Source organism: Diadema setosum, chromosome 7, assembly GCF_964275005.1.
Source record: "Diadema setosum chromosome 7, eeDiaSeto1, whole genome shotgun sequence".
NCBI lineage: Eukaryota > Metazoa > Echinodermata > Echinoidea > Diadematoida > Diadematidae > Diadema > Diadema setosum.
This window is the reverse complement of record NC_092691.1, coordinates 1,194,800-1,217,103: the sequence shown is the minus strand read 5'-3', so window position 1 is coordinate 1,217,103 and position 22,304 is coordinate 1,194,800. Positions and strand designations below refer to the sequence as shown.

General features: G+C 39.4%; 1 protein-coding gene across 1 annotated transcript; it reads right to left on the bottom strand.

Annotated features, from left to right (window-relative positions):
* Window positions 1-1,399: 1,399 nt before the first annotated feature.
* LOC140230547 (ADAMTS-like protein 5) lies at window positions 1,400-21,856 on the bottom strand. Its single transcript, XM_072310691.1, has 13 exons — window positions 21,801-21,856; window positions 16,828-16,936; window positions 15,314-15,486; window positions 13,579-13,654; window positions 12,337-12,442; window positions 8,801-8,928; window positions 7,484-7,607; window positions 6,729-6,815; window positions 4,816-4,979; window positions 4,169-4,337; window positions 3,224-3,240; window positions 2,128-2,248; window positions 1,400-1,719 (listed from the first exon to the last, which is right to left on the bottom strand). The coding sequence occupies exons 1-13, from the start codon at window positions 21,854-21,856 to the stop codon at window positions 1,400-1,402; spliced, it is 1,650 nt and encodes a 549-aa protein (XP_072166792.1).
* Between the last annotated feature and the right edge of the window lie 448 nt (window positions 21,857-22,304).

Genomic DNA, 22,304 nt, shown 5'->3' with positions numbered 1-22,304 from the left:
ACTCAATTTCAAAGTTTTGGTGGCCCGAGAGAAAAATTTGGTGGCCCGAGAAAAAAAAAAAAACAATTAAAAACATTAAAAGTCCTTTTTTTTTTTATAATGAGTCAAATACTTAAGTTTTATCATAGTAAGAATTGGAAGTTGGACATATCTTCTCATAAATAGACCTCAACAAACTCGCAGCACTCGCTCTCAGGCACTCATTCAGTCCCTTCCATCCATGCTTTAAACAAATTTGACTGCTAATTTCCGGCGCAAAAAGTTACGAATTTATTGACATACTTTTCAAAAAATTTTGGTGGCCCGAGGCGGGCCACCAAATTTGCCCTTTTTTGAAATTTGGTGGCCCGACTTTCATTTCTGGTGGCCCTGGGCCACCGGGCCACCGTTAGTGTCGAGCCCTGGTTAAAGCATGGGTCCATGGTTAAACTCTGCTGCCAACTGTCGTGCGAAATACAGTTCATCAGGCACGGGGCATTCCACATAAATACGGGTATACAGATCGAACATTTAGAGTCAGAAACGGTATACATGTATCGTCCAGGGGGGTGTTTCATAAAGCTGTTCGTAAAGTTACGAGCGAGTTACGAGCGACTGGTGATCAGCTCTTGTGCTGAATTATGGAAATTCTGAAAGTATATCTTTATATCAGAACTGATCACCAGTCGCTCGCAAGTCGTTCGTAACTTTATGAACAGCTTTATGAAACACCCCCCAGGAAACACGCTGATATATGAGTGAGTTCTTCCTTTCTTGTCCTCGCATTGTTTTATTGCTTAGGATTAGCAAGGAGGGATCAGTTTATGACATTCCTTGCAGTGATGTGGTCATCGAGGATTTACTTTGAAAGGGTGTGACAACTATCATCAGCGGATTCCGCCATGTGGAGAGGGTGTGATCAGATAGGTACGAAATGTGTGATGTGTCGGGACGCCAGCCCAGGTTACTGTAAAACAATTCGCGCCATGGAATTTTTGCGAATTGGACCCGACGGCCTTTTTCCCGACATGAAATTTTCGCGAATTGCCTCTTACACTCAATGCATAATATATTGTAGAGTAGACAACAACTTTCGCTTGCACTTTAATTTCGCGAATCTTGGCTCTCGCGAAATTCGCGAAATTAAAATGCAGGCGAACATTCCTCGATTTTAGGTACTCTCTATTCTCTTTTCACAGTAGTGACTTCCGGTCAGTGCTGCATCTTATTCGGTGACCCCAACTTCGATCTCGTGAATTTCAGGTCTTCCGTTTGTGAGTGACAACAACTCCAGCAGTAAGCTGCGATCACCTCTAACCAGTCCACTCTGGCTAGTCCCAACTGTTCTCATTGAAACAAGTGTACGAAAAGAGAAAGAAAGTTTTAAAGTTTGTATTCCCAGAGGGGTGTATTATTTGCCTCACGTGTACTTGGCACACACCTTTTGTTCCCTGGACTGTAGACGATCCCACGATTCTCGCAGTCTTGGTTTGTATTTCACCACCATATCCTCCCGTTCGAGTACCAGTCTACTCTCGCCTGTCTCCGGGCTACTCACCCGGCTACCAGTCACAATGTACCGACCTCCCGTCCGTAGCTTGGGGCAGGGGCAAGCGTTGGGGACCCATAGATACTCTCGGTGGTTTAGGTGGATGTTGTTTTTGAAGGTCACCTCGATGTCGACATCATAGCGCGTTTCTCCGCCGATGGTGGACTGGTCGACGACTTCGACTAAGAGAGCTTGGGAGGTGCAAGAAATCATCCTGTTAATTTGCTAGCTGTCAGACTGGAGTTACAGTGTTAATTTTTGAAACGAAATATGAAATACATTCATTGGAATGTTCACAAGATTGAAGAAAACATGACACAACTCGGCTCTTCTAAATCAAGAAAAGTTCCGACAAGGAAGCAAAGTGCTCTACATTTCTAACGGACTTATTTCAGTGAAGTTGATTTCGATAGCGAATACTTGTCCGTGCTTGTGCTATGTGCTGGAATAAGGAATAGATTACAAAGACCGATGTAACCGTCATAATCCTAGTCAACATTTCGTTTTGTTTTTGTTGTTGTTTGGGACAGAGGGGAACACAAAATATTGATAGATACGGAAATAGAATAAAATTCCAACACAATGTGAAAGTGACTTACCAAATGAACCCCTGCAGAAGTGTTCTGCACGACCTTTCACTCGTTTACATTTACCACATTTTTCTGTCGAGGATGATGAAAGACGAGAACACATTAGAAAATCGTTTACAAATAACTCACTCTGAATGATAAAGAGTCTGTAATATCACAAGTTGCGACCTCGCAATAATCAGAATCGATGGACTGAACTTTAAGTTACAGAAAGTCGACTTCGTAATTACTAACGTGACATATTGATTTCCTTAATAGCTGATAGCCTTTACGACACAAATATTGTTTTGTAACTGTTAAGGTGATGAACATGGTTAAGTTTTAACCAAGTCTTTTCGTAAAGGCTGTGGAATGGGGAAGGGGGTGGCGTTTGATTTAAAAAAAAAGGAAATGAAGCTTGGACTTGACTACTAATCATTTTTGACGTTTTGATAAAACAACGACTGTACGCAACCCTTTCCCGATAGTCTCCTCTTACCTCTAAGAAGACTACTTACCTATAAAAAAAAAAAAATAAGATAAGTATTGGGAACAAAACAAACAAAAAATATTCACAAATATTCACTTGTTCCGGTTTCCCGTCTCTGTGGTCTGTTTGCCACAATGTACCTCTGCCCTTGTCTTTTTTTTTCACCCTTAGTGGAACAACGAGTCTGTATTTGTTCTGAGGTTTCATTTTCGTTCACACAGCGTTTCTTACTTCAGACAACAAAAGAGCCAAGGGAACACGGACTTAACCTTGCGTGTTAACATTTATTGAATTTCCCCTAATTTGTCTGCCATTTTCTATTCATTACAATAACATCCTGAGTCTTACATCATTAAAATTGGTAGACATGACAATGTTTGTTTCACGCGTAGTTTTCATTAATCGACTGCACTGTAGGCATTCTTATTAGATTACGGAGTTAAATAAAAACTTGAAATTTTGAGATAGTATATAAGTATATGTTTTATTTTTTTTCTGCGAAAGATATGACTCACGTTTCTTCGGTTTCTTTCTGTCCTTCTTGTTTTTGTCTTTGTTACTACTGCTTTCGATATTCTTTGACGTTTGTTGGTTATTGTCTGCAGGCGACTGTGCATGCCCGAGGTAAGGCGTTACCGGCTTCTTTCGGGGCTCTGTTGGATCGAGAAGAGAGCTCCAAAGGTAAGACAGGAGTTACAAGAATGCTGTCGACAGGGAAATAACCATCTTTGCACACATTTCATATTTCGTCATAGGGAGTAGATGACAGCTGACTATGAAATACATAGGGAGAATGTTTGGATAAGTGAGCTACTACCTCGCCTGGCACCTTTTGGGTTTGGCGCAGCAAGTCCATGTCGTATAGAGAGTGTTAATTATCAGGGTTGATAGGTTTGTTTGGAATATGAAAAGAGTGAAGGAGATGGAAGGCATATGAAATAGCGAATGAATCTGAAATTCTAAATATCTAATCGGAGAATTCATCGAATACGAAAAAAAAAAGAGTGATATGGAATTGGAAGCGAATATGGAAAAGGAAGAGAATATTACATTAATTTGACTTTAAAAATGAAACCAGACTGAAAACGGACAATAATATGATATAGAGAAGCAATGAGGAACCCTACAAAATAGGACATTGTGGAGCAGCATATAATATGGGAGAAGAGGGTATGGTACTATTAGGGTGGAGACAGAAGAGAAATAGTGAGAACTTCTTTGTCAATAATCGGAAACAAGACTCATCGTCTTCAGAGTGAGGGATCCCGTAAAAATCTGTTCAATCATCGTTATTCTTATTGCTGTTACTTCAGTGATTAGTGATTGTCTATCGCGTACTGCCGTGAATATAATCATCAGCATGTACTGATCTCATCCCTTCCACTTTTTTTTTTTCAGATACGAAAATAAAGGTCTGAGCTTTTTTGGAATAATCATCTAGTGTCTCTTTTTCAATTCTGTCACGCACAATTAAACAGTGGTTCAAGTCGCCAAGCGTACAGTATAAGCTATGTAATTCCGACAAAGACGCAGCGATACAATTGGCAGAGGTCTTAGGGAGACTACGGCTACTGTATATACCTATGGCGCCGAATTTCCTCTTTTCAGGCGAGTTTGCCAACCCTGGCATAAAAGGCAGCATTTGGATTTCATTGTTGTAGTTGACGCTGTTTTTTTCCGTCTCCGTCTTTCCTTTCGGCGGCAGGAAATACTCGAATTCAACTCCAGGATTCCGCTCTCGAAAGATTATCTGTCAGTGTTAAAGGGCAAAAATTAGGGTGAGGACATGATTCGTTTCAGCTGTAGACGAGAATGTTAATAAAACTAGATATTCTCCGAACATGCATCATGTTAAGTTTAAAAAAAAAGTTACAGTAGTAAAAAGTCAGTACTTTTACGCCTTCTTTTTGAGAAGCTTTTGCTTGCATGACAATCTCACGATGTCTCGTTAACAAGGTATCGTTATGAAAGCATTGTTCTTCTAGTCAGTCTGTGACGCAACATAGTTTGCAGGCACTCGTTAGCCTCGCTCCTTTTTCCATGCCTGGGAAATGGTGATGGGAGACAAATTCTATAAGACCGGCCGCATAGCCCTTTAAAGATTAAGAAGAAGAAGAAGGAGAAGAAGAAGAAGGAAAAAAAAAAAAAGAAGAAGAAAAAAAGAAGAATATAATTTCTTATTCCAAAGTTTTTATAGATTGAAATAATTTTCAGTACAAGTTTCTTACCAAAACGTTGACAGGCTTGTCGAGCGGACCCGCTGCTACCACATTCTCCAGTCCGTTGCTCCCTCTCTCGTAGCGAAATGACGTACCGGCTGCCTGGTAGTCTCCCGGCCAGCTGATTGACCAGTCTCCATTCAAAATGAAATTATTCTCCTCGTCTTCCAGAGCTTTAGGTCAGTTTGAATTGAAAGGAGATACATTGTAGACCCTACTTTACTTACATGAGCGAGTGCTGTGAAGGTTAACCAACGTATTGTTACAAGCGTAGGAACCATTATGGCAACCACATTTCTCACATGTTGCACTGTATATTGAACTGTTGGACATTTCGCTGCTTCAGGTGACATAAAGCCAGTTAAGCTTTGCTTTGTGTTGTGGGTAAACTTGTAAGTTTGATAATGTCATTTATACCTCGTTTCATTTCTCGAGGAGAAGAATTAAGAGGGGAAGTGAAGAAATGTTATAAGTGACCTCCAAACTTGTATCCAATCTACTGTGGATCTTTAATGGTAACTGTGATTATTGATTGTATCATGTGATTCAAAAGAACCACATTAAATGAAATTCTAAGGAGATAAGGATAGACAGTTCGTGCCATACCATCAGTTAACATTCCTGAAAATGGTTTAATGTATATATTTCAGATTACAGCGTGAAATTGTCCACATAAGCCCAGGATTTGATAGAATAGAGTATGCAATGTTTGTATGATAATCATGATATTTAGTAAATCATCAATGTTTTACAATAATATCATTCAGCTGTCATGTAAGAGCTATAAATTTGTCGTGATTTCATTTCAAGAATTTCTATGGAAAAAAGATAATAAAATCAAATATCGAATTAAGCGGAAGGAGTCACATTGCCAAAGTGCTCGGAATGCAACACGCTTGGCGTACAGTCACAATAGATGGTAATGTATTAAGAGCCATGGACTATAGTGTCCATATTTTCTGTAGAATAAATGCATACAGGTACTTTCACATGAGATATCTCCACATGGATTCCTTATTCTTTAGAGAGGACCGTAGGAAAATAAGATACAAATTCGTTGTGACTTTACAATTGTTAAATTGTTCACCGAGTCTCGGGTGTAAGACCGGAGCAGTTCCAATAAACAAATCAGTAAATGGGGACATTCAGAATACAAAGACCTGTGATGAGACTGTTAAAGCGAGGAATGGTTATCGTGCGGGTTATGATTCCACCTGTTCGATTTCATCGCTTTAACTCGTGTTGACATAACAGTTACGTTCAGACGGGATGTAAAGTTTACTTTAAACTACGCTTGATTTTCTCGTTAACCCGGTACTCGATTACAAAGTCTGCCACCTGTTACTGGACTGAAGTCATGTTCTTGATCGTTAACGTTCCACCCATAAATACAATAGATTGAGTGATGTGTGAACTTCACAACTTACACCTCGCCTCATCACCTTGAATCTTTGAAGTTTTGACCCTTAAATTCAATCAATATGTTTTCATATCATGTTGCATGCACATGTCATATACGTCACAAACAAATGTGGTGCATGTTGAAATAATGCGTCAAAACTTCGTCGTGCTGCACGGACATGCTGGATATGATAAGCATGAAATCGAACATTACTATAAGGTAAAACACGTTTAACTACCAACATTATGAGCCTACGTGTGTAGTGGTGTCTAGATAAGTACATGGAAGATTTTACTCAATTTATCAATTGAAAGTCAAATTGAACTTGAATGTAAGTTCATGATGTTCACAATTGTTTTAAAATTCAAAGCTTCCCCCCTGTAAAGGACTTATATGGTAACAAGCTAATATACACCTCTATACATACTCAGTGTATTTCAATATTTGGAATGCACCACGCAGACATTAGTTGTTGCTATGTCGGGCTAAGCTCAAGTGAAAAAAGTGTTTCATTGATTACCTATATAATTCAGACCACTCCTGTCTTTGATCCTGATGTTTGTAGCTCCTGCAGGTATTGAAGCAATCTTGCTGTAGGTATGATAACCTGAAGGGGTAGAAAGATTCGTGGTATATGCTTGTCATGGCGATCACATATTGTACATTGCGCAGCAGTATCTAAGCGAAACGTGTATTACATAATACATGTAACATGATTATTCACCTCGGCATGGTGTTTTGCATAATGCATCATCGAAGCCTATGGACTTATTGTGGGCCGACCTCGCAACACAAAATGTGGTTTTACCCACTTGGAATGTTATGCTGCAACAGAATATCTTTTCAAGGGATTTTCACCGAGTACGTGAAAGTTCAAAGTGCACATTTATTGTGGCGGAGGAGTTTTAGTGAATGATAGACCCACTGAGGATGGGGACCTGAGTGAGTGTACGCGAGTATATTCCTCCGTACATACATCGTGATCAAAATCTGATACTTATACGAGAACCATACGCACCTCGGTTATAAAGCCGGCAAATTGAAAAAAAAACAAAACAAAAACAAACCTTTAAGTAACGTTTAATTGCTTGTTCAATCTCTTGTTGGTTTAGCTTTAATAGCTATCAAACTTAAGGGAATCTGCTTTAAAAGATATGGGTAAATAGTCGATGCTGAATATCGCCTTCGGGAAAATTTCACGGGAATTCAGCTTGTGTAAAAGAAATGGTTCTTGCATTTCAAAGACTAAAAGGGTATTTTAAGGGGTATCCGTACCTCTCACAGGATATGCATCCGTGTAGATTTTTCGCACGTAGCCACACGTATCGTTGCGACCTCCACAAACCCCACACACGTCAAGTGTTCGATTAGAGTACAACTCTCCATCGCATCCTACTTTCTAAGAAAGAAGAAAGCCGTAGTATAGACAAACATACAAAAGATATATTTTCAGCTGCTTCTGTTCTCACACAACAATAATATTACTCCTTATAGGCCTATACGGTATATCTGCGCATGAACGCATCGAGGCAAGACTAACATCTCAACACAAAACATATCGAAGACGCAAACATATCATCCTTGGGGGCTAAACTAGGCTTCACTCTACATTGTGAGAATACATGTTTGCCAAACAAGCATGAAATAAAACAACAAACAAACTATAAAATGGAAATACAACTTGAGGAAAATAATAATATACTGGCTTGAAGTTGAGGTACGAAATAGGCTGTTCTCACGATTTTACAGTTAGGCCCTAAATGCAGAGAACGAAATTTCCATAATCTCAAGAGACGGGCGACGGGGATATAGTCGCAATGTAAGCATGTCATGTTATCACAGGTTTGTCATTAATTAGCATTTGTGCCTGCATGGAAAGGTCAAAGTTTAAGGGAAAACCGAAATATTTTGCCGTAAATCCGTCGACGCCGTATTCCTTTGGTAACAATATTTCCAGCACTTTGGATGCATTAAGCGGTAAATAAATGGTCATTTGAGGGGGATAAAAATGTATTTTATACATCGTCTTTGTGTCGTAACTTCTGTGGACCACATAAGATTGACAAAAATGACAGTACTCTCACTCGCTCTCGAAGGAGTCATTCCCTTAGAACATTGATCTCATTTTATGTGATTATTTTCCCCCAAACGATATTATGTCTCGTAGAGAAAGGCGGTGAGAAGGCAAAAGTCACAAGGCGTAGAAATGTTTAATACCACACCATCAGTCGTTATTGATGTTAAAAAGCAATTAAAAAAAAAACAGAACTTATTTTCTCTAATGATGGTAAACGATGCATTGCCACGTTATAATCTTGAGAATTGGTGTGTATCTCCTAGGTCATTGGACTAACCGTACATAGAGACATTATAGTACTGCGGGACTAACTTGCAAACGCTGACGGTCATGTGCTACCATGTTTGTTTTCTAAGTATAACTGTAAAACAACAACCCTTCATCGTTTGACACTTCGCACTCATCGAAACGGATCTACTCGAGTCGAAACCAACATTGATGCAAGTCACTGTAGACGAAGATATTTACGGAAGCTAAAATAGTGCCACTGAATGTTTTATTAGTATATCACTTACAACACATTTACCAGCGATGCACATGTCTTGATCCGTAAATCGGCAACGGGTCCCATCGAGTACTCTTCCAAATGTGTACATGTATGCTCCATCAGACGTGTGGCATACCAACTCACATTCCCCTTGAGCTGTGTAGTGGAGAAAGCATCCACATGGTAATTGCTTGTACATTAGATCACTTGTAAATTTTAGATCATAAGTTGATATTGGCTAGTTATGAGTATCGAAATAAAACAAGTCGTCTTGGATCAGTACTTTATCAAAATACTAAATCACCGTCACCGAGATGATCTTGACAGATTGTTGATTATTTCTATTAATTCTTTTAAAGTATCATATTACAATCGCAAACTTATTTCACAAGGTACATGTATCTCTGGACTGTGTGTTGTCACATTCTGTACTATCTATACTTGTCACTTTTTTTTTAATCATTGTTTTTTTTTTTCAATGACACAGGTAAAAATGGTTATGATAGTGATAGCAATGACCACCAGTCTTGTTGCACCGAGCTCTTTAGACGATCAAATTATGGAAATATTAATCAATAATATAAAGAATTTATGAGAAAGTCATTGCTTATACTCCTATATCTGTATCATCATCGTCATATAAATGCAATTCTCAACAGGCAAAAGGCTTAGCTGAAAGCGAAATAATAATTTTCCGTGTTTTAGCTCATGTCATTATAATTATGCTACAAAATGCATTCCTTTGATATCTTGAAATACCACACACAGAGAAAAAATATGCCAATAGACTGTGGGCGGTTCGGAACTAGAAACATTGCTTTCACGTTCTAATTTCGAAATAATGACAGCAGATTTTAATGGAAGCAAAGGAATTGACAAGGATTAATGGACTTGAGTGGTAACTGAGCTCTGGAGATTTACATTATGGCTTTTTAATGGAGTCGAAAATCAAGTCAAATGCCACAAAGTACGACAGACTCTGGGCGGTCCAGCTGAATTTGGATGAACGAAAATGCCGAGATTGAAGAAATTTTCATGTCGTTATTAAGATGTGAATGTTTGATGGAAATACGACAGTTGTCTCGCCAGTGTGGATCATAAGAAATCCGATCTTATTACCAGCATGCTTGTAATGATTACAGTGTATGAACTTTGCGTGTTGTCATGAGTTTGACGAGTGATGCCAACTTACTTGTAACCATGGCAACAGGGTTAAATGTGAGTATAATTCATGACAATATGAAGTCTATAACTAAAAACTTTGGAAGCATATCGCACAACTGAAAACTCTTGGAAGCATATATCGCGTTACTGAAAAAAAAAATGGAAGTATATAAGATGAACATTGATTGAAAACCAATCAAAGAACTGATGTTCTCAACAGCGTGTCGAAAGTTCATGTTCACGTCACGAGCTCGGCACCCACGAGTCACACAGCCCACGGGCTATAGACACTGTGAACAAGGCCCACGAGCTATAAGGTCTGCAAATTAGACACTACGCACATAGGGTCCATGAGTTCGACACTGATATGCTAACAAGACCCAGCAGCTCGACATTAGGAAAAAAGAAAAAGAAGAAAGGCCCACGAGACCAATTAACATCACATTGCGAGGCTTTACGCAGTGTCGGTCTCATGGACCCTTTTTGCCCAGTGTCGAGCACATGGGCTTATCTGCCTATATACTTCATGGACCTGTTTTGTGTCTACATTGTAGCTTGCGGGCCTGTTTCACTTGGTGTCTAGCTCGTTGGCTGTATGACTCGTGGGTGTCGCGCTCGTGGCATGTATGACTCGTGGGTGTCGAGCTTGTAGGCTGTATGACTCGTGGGTGTTGAGTTCGTGGGATGACCCCAAAAGTTCATTCTGTAGCATGAGTTCATGACCTTCCAGTGTGTGTGCAACGAGATTGATGAGAAGAATGAGAATCAATGTTGATTGATCACTTCCTACCTTCAGTTCTTTTTAGTTTGCGTTTTGGTCTAGTGCCTAACGTCTTTTGAAAAGAACAAGGAAGCAATTTACTGCATGCCTTCTTAAAAGACACGATAGTATCGTGAAATAAGGCTTTAACATACTGAGTAGTCCCTGCTTTCCGGCATGTGTGATAGATTTGTATTTACTTTTCGCACGGGGCGACGGGAAGTATAAATCTTCTTTTCTCTTGTACTATAATAACATACTCTTGTCAAGGCTGTTACCCACTTGGTGAAATAAACCCAAAAGGCATGTCGATCAGTATTTGCGCCTATAATGTGGATCACCTGTTAGTACATTTGTCCATAAATACCTAATTTAAAGAGCAAAATGGGGACTGTTATCCAGCTTTATTTGTGTGTGTGTGTGTGTGTGTGTGTGTTTAACTCTTTTTTATCAATAATATCTCATTTGAACACGTGTTTTTTTGTTTGTTTGTTAGTTTGTTTGTTTGTTTTGTATTTAGTTAGTGAGCTAGCTAGGGATATTTTCCACTTGTTTCGACTATGTCCTGCCTGTGCGCCAGTGAATCTACACTACACTTTTGTGCACTGGCAAGCTATGTTCAGAGCAGAAAATTCACAAATGGACGTTAGCGACAAAACAGCGATTGACTTGTATGATTTTGTTGTTCGTGGGACTCTAAAGACTCGATTTCAGTTAATTTGAAATATTACTTCCTTCCGCTTGCCAAAATAAAGTGACATAGAAATAATAAACCAAAGGAGATGACGCTGGTACATCTCCCACGTAACCCGAGTTCCGGGTGATTTAGGATGCGTACAAGAAAGGCCGTTTCGCTGTTGACTCAACACACTCGCTCCGTGTCAGGCGTGACTTCTGTGTAAATAAGATTTTACATCTAAAATTCATTCATGCGGTCTTTTTATTTTTTCATTGCGGGTGACTGGAGGTTCGCAATGCTGCATAAATGCCACGAATAATACATTGAACTGGGCAACTTGTATGTGTTCAGCAATTCGGAAAGGAGACTAAAAAGTGTGTTTATTTACGTTTAATCAACAATGAGCTTGTGAGGTTATCTGTTGATGGTGAGAATATGGCGATCTACATGTAGGGTTTTTTTTTTTTTTTTTGTTAAAACTGAAACCAAAGTTATCTGAGGGAAGACGGTAAAATTCACACAAAGCGAGTACCTCCATACCCGAAATTTGGAACTGAATTCAAATTGTTCATCATTCGACCTGGATCTATGGTGTGATCAGTTGGCAAAATATCCGAAACTCCTTTATATCGAACAGGTAACTCGCCTAGCAACTTCGGCTAGGAGTACAACTCAAACAGCGTGGACGAAAAATAACCTTCTTGTATCGACGATTATGTCAGATATGTCTACTTATTGCAGACTAGGTACTATCAAGTTGATATCAGAGGACTTTACCAGATTTCTATACTTGCTTTCGTCAAAACTGCGGAAAGTTTTGTGTGATACTGGCAGACTGTCATTGAGAAAAGGAGTTCCACTACTGGACTTCTTTATGTAGGAAATTGGACTCGGTTTTTCTGACTTCAGGATATCATGGGTTGTATGGTACATGTATACAATTGAACGGATCGATGCTTACAGTTGTAGACGGGCAGCCATTCTCGGATTAACCTATCCCTCGAGTCTTTCAGATTGAACACAGAGCACTGGACGGACCGGTAGTCTAGGGCACCATATGGACAATCCTGAGCCGATGCAAGGAGGGAAGATCGGAGGAAGAGAAAATCTCAATAATGGCAATTATCAAATTAAGAAGACGATGTGACAATAATGAGGGTGACATGGTTTCATTGATCACAGAGACGCTTCTAATGTGTTATCATTATCTTCTAACAGTGTCTACAGCACCGGGACATCTATTTTTTCCAATGATGAACACATTTTGATGGTTCGAGCTCATATTTTCTTGTTGATTACTCTCTCATCCATCAACAAACTGGCACTATATATCAAAGTGATGTGAAATACGGATACATTTTCAAATTTTATGTTAAACTTTTCGGAATGTGATTATTTGGATACCAATGGTCATTCATAGCCTTGATGACCACATAGGTTAATGAAGTGTTCACTATTTATATATAGCCATCGAGGATATCACAGTCTCATGTTACTTCGGTGATGGAAATCAGGATAATGAAGGAACATGATGCCATTTTTTTTTTCTACTGGATTTTCGATGAGTAACATCGTGCCCAAGTACCTTTTCTGCATGCATCCACCTGTGCTTCTAAGGCGATTTTATCATATTTATATTAGAAAGACGATGTCACTTTGATTAGTAAACTATGATTATTCAACAGCACGTCATTATCCCTGAACAACTCGGGATTCATGGAGCATTAACTTTGTTCATTCAATGCAATAACATTCAAGATGCTTCATTACAATAGGGTATTGTAATCGAATGTTTGTCCTTTCCACAATAGAAAACTTGTCTCCTTTGTTCGGATATTAGCTATTTTTGAGCAAATTTGTACTTTTCACTCCTGTATATATTTTTCTCTCAGAAATAACTTGGGCATACAAATGCTCGTGGAATTTGCAATATGTCGATGAAATCTCTGACTGTAAATTATTCACAGTGATTTCCAGAAACAGAACAATAATATATTCCGACAGAAGGAGACTATTCCAATTTCAGTTTCGATTTAGATATTCCAATTTCTAACCAGAAGAGGATGAATTTCCATTCATCGAAGAGGGTATATTTCCACATAAGAACAGTGATGATTGCACAATATTAGGATAAATCATAACGTGTGGAATGACATAAAACTATTGAAAAGTCTGTGGCATCCTGCAGGTAAGGTGATGTTACCTTGGTATTACACGATCTGTATTCTCGGCTTGATCCGGGACAGGCCAGTGCTCTGGTCATGTATCGCATCGGAATCCTAAAAAAAAAAAATGACCAGGGAAGATCACGAAAGACAAATGAAATGATATAACGTTCTGTTTCACTTACTAACAGCTTAAATGGAATAGATATCATAATTAATTACCAAGAAGAGACTCGATGTTACGAAACGGTAATCCTAATAGGGCTTTTTACACTTGTAAATTTTTGCTTAGCCCCGGACCAACGGTGGGGCTAAGGGGGGGGGGGGGGGGGGGCTTAGCCCCACCGTTGGTACGGGACTATCCTTAGCCCACTTTTTGTTTACACTCGTTTTTGCCAAAGTGGGCTAGCCCCACCGATAGTACGGTACCATCTGGCCCTGCAAAATAGCAGGGGTTAGCACCGCAATTGCGGTGCCAAGCAAGTGAGTGTAAACAGAACGAAAAAATAATCCTGGGCTAAGCGGCGGAGACGAAGTCCGACCCTCACTGACCAGTCAGAAACGAGGTAATCAAGTGCTGCCGGTGCGTGCGTGTACGTGTACAGTACACAGCGTAATTACGAATATTCATATGGTTTGGAAAGTCCGGGGCTAAGAAATACGAGTGTAAAAAGGTCAGTTTTCTCCTTAGCCCCGGACAAGAGATAGTACAGGACTAATTGGCGAGTGTAAAAAGCTGAAAAAATTGGTACGGGATTAACGATAGTCCTGGGTCAGAGAAAGTCCGGGGTTAAGAAACACAAGTGTAAAAAGCCCTTTAGACAGCCCCACGTTAAAGATCAGTACAATCCACTCCAACTGCAACAGATGCGGGTTTTGAAGGAGGTTTATGATACAGCAACGTTTTCTATGTTTCGAAAGTTCACTTATTTTAGTAAGTGCTTTGCACCCATTGGAAATATTGGCAAGTGAACCCAATTGCGTGACAAGAATACAAAGAAACTGAATGAGAAATAAAATCAAGTGGAGGTCGATATAAGTCATCGAGTAGCTCTATTTTCATATGAGTGCATCATATTTCTCCAGAGAAATCAAGTGAAAGAGGAAGAATGGCAAAGATAAAGTTTTGAGCCATATCTCTGGGATCTTAATCTTCCCCTGACCTCTTAAGGGAAGAAAGCATTTTTCTATTCCTCTGCGACGACGCTTCCTGAACCTCAGAGTGTACACCAAACAAATGGCATTATGCGATAAAACGCAACTGTTTTTACTTGAAGCACTCTCGTCCTTTATCCTTTCTCGTCATATTCACTTTCTTTTATATTTTCTTTTGTTCTAAATTTCTATTACTCCTCTCCTCCCCGTCCTTTTCCCACTATGACTATTTTCTCTTATCCTAATCTTACTTTTTGGTTCTTTCACCCCTTGTTCTTCCTTACACTATATATCCCCATTCTTTTTAAATCAGTTATACCGCTTGTGTTTTTCCTTGCATTACATTACATTCATTGCGAAGATATGTTGCTGTGTAGATGTCGCATATTCATACACATGCAATTATGATAACGTTCTGGCTGTCTGAAACGCTCGGAAAATGCACGTGTGGAAGTAATAATATGTTTCATGCAGCTGTTTTAAAAACAAGTTCACCATAAGAGGTTAGAGCGCCACTACTAATATTTGCGACCTGCTCGATAGCAGGTAAGCCAGAGTAGACCCAAGTGCTGATCTTATAAGGGACATCGACCAAGAGGTTGGATGTGTAATCAGTACCTGCTCATGCAGTGCCGAGTTCGGAAGGACGATCCGCCACCACACGTCCGAGAACACGCTGACCATCTTCCCCACGACGACCACACACTCGTCAATGACCTCCTCGCTCGATGTCGCCTCAGCGTCAATGTCCTGGACACACTGATGAGACCTGGAGAAGGTTTATCGTCGGACTGAAAGACAAACGAACAAACGATGAACAAAAACACGCTTGATTCATTCACAGTCACACATTGCAACAATGGCTAATGGAGATTTATTGCCTTTATTTATTACTATGAGATGATCACGCCGATGATGCTGAACGACGATAATGATGGATATCTCGGGGTCATCCCACAAGACCGACACCCACGAGTCATACAGCCCACGAGTTCGACATTGAAAACAGGTCCATGAGTCATACAGCTCACGAGTCATACAGCCCATGAGTTCGACACTAGGCAAATAAAGCCCATGAGTTCGACACTAGGTAAACACAGCCCACGAGTTCGACAGATACAACACGGCGTGTAATGTGTCGGTCTCGTGGGCCTTGTTGGCTTAGTGTCGAACTCATGGGCTGTATGACTTGTGGGCTGTATGACGTGTGGGTGTCGGTCTCGTGACGTGCACCCGGATATCTCTTTGTAAGGCCAGGTACCAAACGGCAAATCATCATCATGGTTCCCGGTTACACCAGGGCCAAACCATGAGATCTGAGTGAGACCTGTCAGTGTTTCCGACAAAGAACGACCTTTGATCTTCATTGCACCTCTATCATTTTCACTAACCAAATATCTGTCTAGGTTGTATAACTATCCCTCTGTCAAATTTCATGACACTTGGGCATTCATGTTGGGGATGTGGATGGATTATATTATTTACACATTTTCTATAAAGCAAAACTACAGTGACGTTTGAACATTCATGCCACCCGGAGCGCTGTATGTGAATTTGAGTAAGTATAATAATATTACCCTGTCCTTCCCACCATTACACTATCACACGACATTCCCAGCTGATGTCATAGTTGGCATTTTTTTTTCACAAAAAGTTCAATGGCCTGTAAACTTTGACCTTGAATCTTTGTTAATTTCGCTAAAAATGTGATCAGCTCATGTACACCTCAGTTAACCTACCGAGGAAAAAATCAAGAAAATCCGCCAACGGGTGGTATGGACGAACAAAACGTTAGACAGATGGACAGCTAGCAAACGATACCTTTGGCACCCGTCGATCGGGGCGGAGGCATATCGCTGCTCACTGATACTTAGCAGTGTTGTACGTAGGTACGTCCCAAGTTTGAAAGTCATAAGTGCATTTAAATCGTCTATGTAGACCTATTTTATGTCTCATGGGGTACATTTTCACATTGTGTGACAACTTGTGCTACATTGGAAATTGTACAGAAGTATCTTACAGAACGAATTACGTATATGACATCTTAAAAGACTCTTATTTGTCTAATTGATCGAATTCCTTCGAATTCTATTATTCAGATTTCTTGATTACACTATACATAGTGCATATACCTTCTCATAGTCTTCGCCCCTTGCTGACAGAATGAATAGCAGACATAGAAGAATGCAGAAGAGGCTCAGACTGCCGCCCCTTGGTCGAAGGAATTTGTCCATCTCTGCTCTGGCAATAGAACACAAACAAATATTTTCAGTGATAAACAATTGAGGAAAATAAAGACAGGAAACAGATGGACTATAGTATTGTGGAGTATGCAGTTTGGGGTTGACTAGTTAACCGGAACAAATCCTAAATACCGAAGGAAAGGAAAACACCGACACTTGCTCTTCTCTGATTGGGAAATTGATTGGTTTGATAATTGACTGTATATTTTGTACGCTTAGAAGTCACAGAGATGGGACCATTGGTTATTTAGGAAGACGAGGGCATCTGAAGATCTTAATATTTAATATGATTGACACTTGATATACAAATAGAAACGACCTCAGTGCTGCTGTGTCCTCGTCTCATTTTATTTGTTTCATTTGCATTATTTTCACTAAAGCTTTGAGTCGAGCTCGCATTAAAACAGAGAAAGAAATAAGAAAAGTAAAGCTTGGCCTTAATACTGTTTGCTATTGGGAGTGTTTTGTGTTGTATTTATCATGAGAAGAAAAGAACCTAGGAGCTCAAGATCAGTCGTGTTCGACGTTCATCCAAACGAAAGGTGCAAACGTTTCCGCGGCTAGGTTTTCTCAAGGAAGTATTACATCAATTGCAGACTCACGTTTCAACTCGCACGTGAAAATAGACATGCTACGGAGCTTGATATTAACCGGTGTAGCAATTTTTACACTACGCGAAACGTCACTTTATAACCGCAATTCCTGTTCAAAAAACAAACAAACAAAAAAGAACTATACTAACTATCATTACAAAGACAGAAACTGCTCTAGCTCCACCATGTTATTCTATCCTATGACACACACTTGCCCTATCATACTCACGCAAAAGCCCAATATCAGAAACTTGCAAACCATTAAGCTATACTTACAGTCAATAGAAAATTAGGAAACGTATGGCATGTATGGAATATGAATACAACTCTTTTGATTTCATAAGATTGCAATAAAGAGGGTAACACTGACGGGACATTCAACAGCTGGGCAGACGTGTTTCTCCGCCCACATACAGCATACGTTTACTCTTCTAGTCCAAAACTTTGCTTTGGTTGGTTTGTCTGAGTTATAGTTAAAACGGTTGGCTTGATTCGAGAACGATATTATTCTGACTTCGTCTGTGACCCCTATAGCTATCGCCATGAGGGAGAGTTGCGAGAGCCTGAATAAGTCAGTAAGTATGGACGGGCGATGACACTAATTTACAAGGGGACAATGAATGAATAAGTCGCTGGGATTTAAGAAATAAAGAAACGAAGAGAAAAAAAAAATGTGGACCAATGTCACTTTGCTTGGGAAAAGAACTTATGTATATACTTTCGTTCCATACAACTGGTGTTTGAAAAATCGCTGAGAAACGGATTACTGTAATTCAGGGGTGAAAAGGACTTGGCTGGTAATTCAAACCACATTGATAAGCCTTATCCAGGGAGTACAGAGGGTTTTCGATACATCTGGTTCCCCGCTCTTTGTATGTATTGCCTGCGAGTGTGTTTGAGTTCCTGAATTCTAGGCCTACTCCAGGTGGAATTCTACGTGCTAGTATATGACACGCTGAAATCATTCAGCTTTCAGGTCAGCAGACTAAGGACAGATTTGTGAGATATACCTAAATAACTCTCACACGAGGAAAGAAAATGACTTTTATTAGATGGTATGGTATGGTATGGTATGGTATGGTATGGTATGGTATTGAATAAAAAGAGGAGTATGAGACAAGATGAAAGTAGATTCATTGTTTCATTACGATTGTATGTTATCTAAACTGGAGAAAAGGAACGTATATCTTTACACAGATTGCAGTCATAATGGAAATACATGAAAAGAAGCATATAATGGATTGATAGACAGATGATTTAATAGATCTATCCATCTGTCTATCGATAGAGATAGACATGATAGATAGATAGCCGAGGGTGTTGAATAGAATGATGAGTCTTTAGTTACAAGAATTTGGTCGACATATCGCGACAGCTTGTAGAAGAGTGAAAGTACAAAGACAATAATAAATATAAAGAGAGAGAGAGAGAGAGAGAGAGGAAAGTAGGAAGTTCCTAACTACGCTCACAAACACACACACACACACACACAAAAAAAAAACATGACTATTACTTTTGATGTGAGTAAATATGTTCGGGATACACATTTCTATGCATGAACTTTAGATCTCCAGGGTGGCAGATGTACGATCTGAAAAGGACATATTATATCCAGTGACAAATGCTACAAACGCCTTCAAACCATCCACACGACTTTTTTTTTCTATTTGAATGAAGAGGAGCTCATCGCATCTCTCTGCACACACAATAATGTGTTGCAACAGACACGACACATACACAACATACAAGAGCATATACCCACAGTTCGATCAAACTCACGACTATACCGTGTGGAACTGTACAATCGAAATGTATAAAAAACACATTTTCGGCAAATCAGTCCAACCCACGCCTTCCACACAAATATTGCCCTTCAACAACATTTAAGAAATTCAATCGGTACAAATACAATCCTTATTTTGTTGTTCTGGAGGCTGTCAATTAAATTTATAAATGTGAATTGGATTCAGTATGAAGACTGATATGGAGGCAGAAATCAGAGATCGCATGGAATACATTTTGTGTTCTGATGTAAACAACACTATTTCCAAAGAAAGTTTTGTGCTTGTCAGAAACAAGTTATTTGATCACCTCCGTGCTTCGCTATAATCAGAGACGACTCCGTGGAATGCGCTCAAACACCTTTTTTTTTTCTTCCTTTTTTTTTTTGGCTGTTGTTGCTTTGTTCATGAGGTCTGTTACACTTTTTCATGACAGTCGGAATGATGTGGGTGTGTGGGTGTACTTGTGTTGGTTGTGTCGGAATTCGCTTGTAGAATGTGACTGTTCCGTGATTTATCGTGCCCCTTGGGTCTGCCAGGCTAACAACTCTACTGTCAGGTTTTATTTGTATTTGAATTTCAATTTATTTTTGTATTCATTTTTGAGAAAAGAGGAGGGGTTATTTAATGCATGACATAGCCTTCGCCAAAGAAGCCGAACCTTAAAAGAACTGCATTTATTCTTTGTGAGTGTGTAATCAAAGGTAGAAGCCTACAAGAGCGTTCTTTGTGTCTTCAAAAAGGGGTTAATCAAAGTAATTCACCAGCAAAACATTTCTCGTTTGGAGGAAAATTACCATGTCAGTTCACTTTGGCGCATGGAGCTCTGATGGCCACTTTATCAAAGTCAGCTGATTTGACAGGGCTTCGCTCAAACAGTGGCTTTGCGAGTAAGAATGTATAAAATGTGATTTTCATTAGAACTTTTGCTGAGCACTTTTTTTTTCAAAATTGGATATAACCGCAATTATAAGCATGATATAGTTTAGTTTGATTTCATTAATCATCCCCATTCTATATTACAAATAATACAAAGCATATCGATGTTATAAATTTTAAAAGAGATAATTGTACAAAAAGAGATACAAAACGTTATCCAAACGTCACTGGGAGATATCATAGGCAGAGTAAGTATGTATATGCCTACTAAAGAGTGGAAAGGGCAATTTGCAAGCCTATAATGTCGTCTGAGAAGTGAAGTACTTCAAGTTTAGTTTGTGTGTCCAATATACACGGAGAAGCAACACCAATAATCCTGTACATATCTGCACTATCAACCTCTGAAACTCTGAAGTGTTTTGAAGGAAAAGTGATTTAAAAGAATATATGTATATGAATTCGGTGAGTGAAGAAAAAAAAAGTGTAGAACGCATCAGTCAAATATGAGGAAATTCGATAAACCGTTCAAAATTAAGAAGCTTTCTAGACTTTGCTTAACTTTGTGCTGCCGTTGCTGGATGGGAAGGCCTCAACAGTAGGTGATGTCAAGATAGTACAGATATATAAAGAAGACATGAAAAGAATTCAACAAAATCAAACAGTCATGAAATAAGATACACTCTAAGAAAAAAAAAATAGATTCAGCTTTGTACATTTTACCAATACCACATAGGAAGCACCTTTACGGGTGCACTTTTGCACCTTTCAAGTCCAGTGTCACAATGGGAGCATCTTGAAGGTGTTCCCAGTGTGACATTGGTCTGCACCTCAAGAGTGCTAAGTTGAACCTATCTTTCTTATTATGAACAGTACACAGTCCTTGGACGTACTTTTGACATAATATGTTGTATGTGAAGAATAACATATATCATTAACCCGGCTTTCTGATTGAGGTACGTGCTTTTTCCCTTTGCTAGAAAAAACGGACATGACTGTGTGGAATTCCCGTTGAATTTTATTTGCATCTTTCAAGCACTGTGACATCACGAATTGTTGCAGTCTTCATTTTCCATGATAACGGCAAATGAATTAACCAAAACTTTAATCATTCACAGCTTTGGAATGTATAGTTTAATTGTCCTCAAACTACACTAACATTTTACTGGTGTGTTTTACTACTATACTTCTAAGATGTATTCAATAATTTCACACATATTTTAGGGTAGCTTCCCTTTATCACTCGGTGATTCCAACCAGGGAGGTGGAAAGAGACACCTCCCTGTTCCAACCGTTGATCCGTGTTGACGAGGAGACACCAACACTTTGAGCTTATACCTCGTAGATTTATATAACACATCACTGAGCTTGAAGTCCGTGAAATCGGAACTCCCAGCTGCTGTAATTATGTTACAGCTATATTCTCACACACAAAGGCGTAAAAGGATGAAATGTCTGTTTAAGAGCAAGGTATCGCATGATGTATACCTCCTTGTTACCTGTGAATGATATTGATAAAATGACATGATCAGAGCGCGGCGTCTTTGATAACATGGTACAATTGTTGATGGATTGGAGGACGGGCAAATTGAGATCGATGGATCGGGCCCACCTTGTCAGCCTGCTGTGGAATCTGGGTGACGAATCGCTGTCGTAAAATATGACCATTTAGCGACTACGCTCTAAAATTCCTGTAATGTGCTGTAAACATCACCATGAACTTTTATCCGAACCCTTGGCACTAGAACATGAAAAACTCTCTAAAGCAGACAAGGGGAAAACGAGTGAAGATTACTGGGACTGAAGTTCTGCCACACGTTATGAAATTTGATGAGCTGTTTTTTTCTTTGTGCGTTAAATGTTTTCTTCAAGTATTCAGCGCAATTTCAGCAGTGCTTATTATTCTATACTGAGGAAGTCTCAAAACACATTCATGGTGTCGTATCGAGTGCGACACGCACTTCTGGCATATAGTTGTAAAATGTGAATGCAAGAACGAGACACGAATAACGAGGTATACGCACGGTTTACAGCTTTATTCATTTCGTCGCTTTGATGCCTGCTACCATTGAAATTGGGACTCTGAATACTCTTGTACACTCCTTCAAAGCCTGAT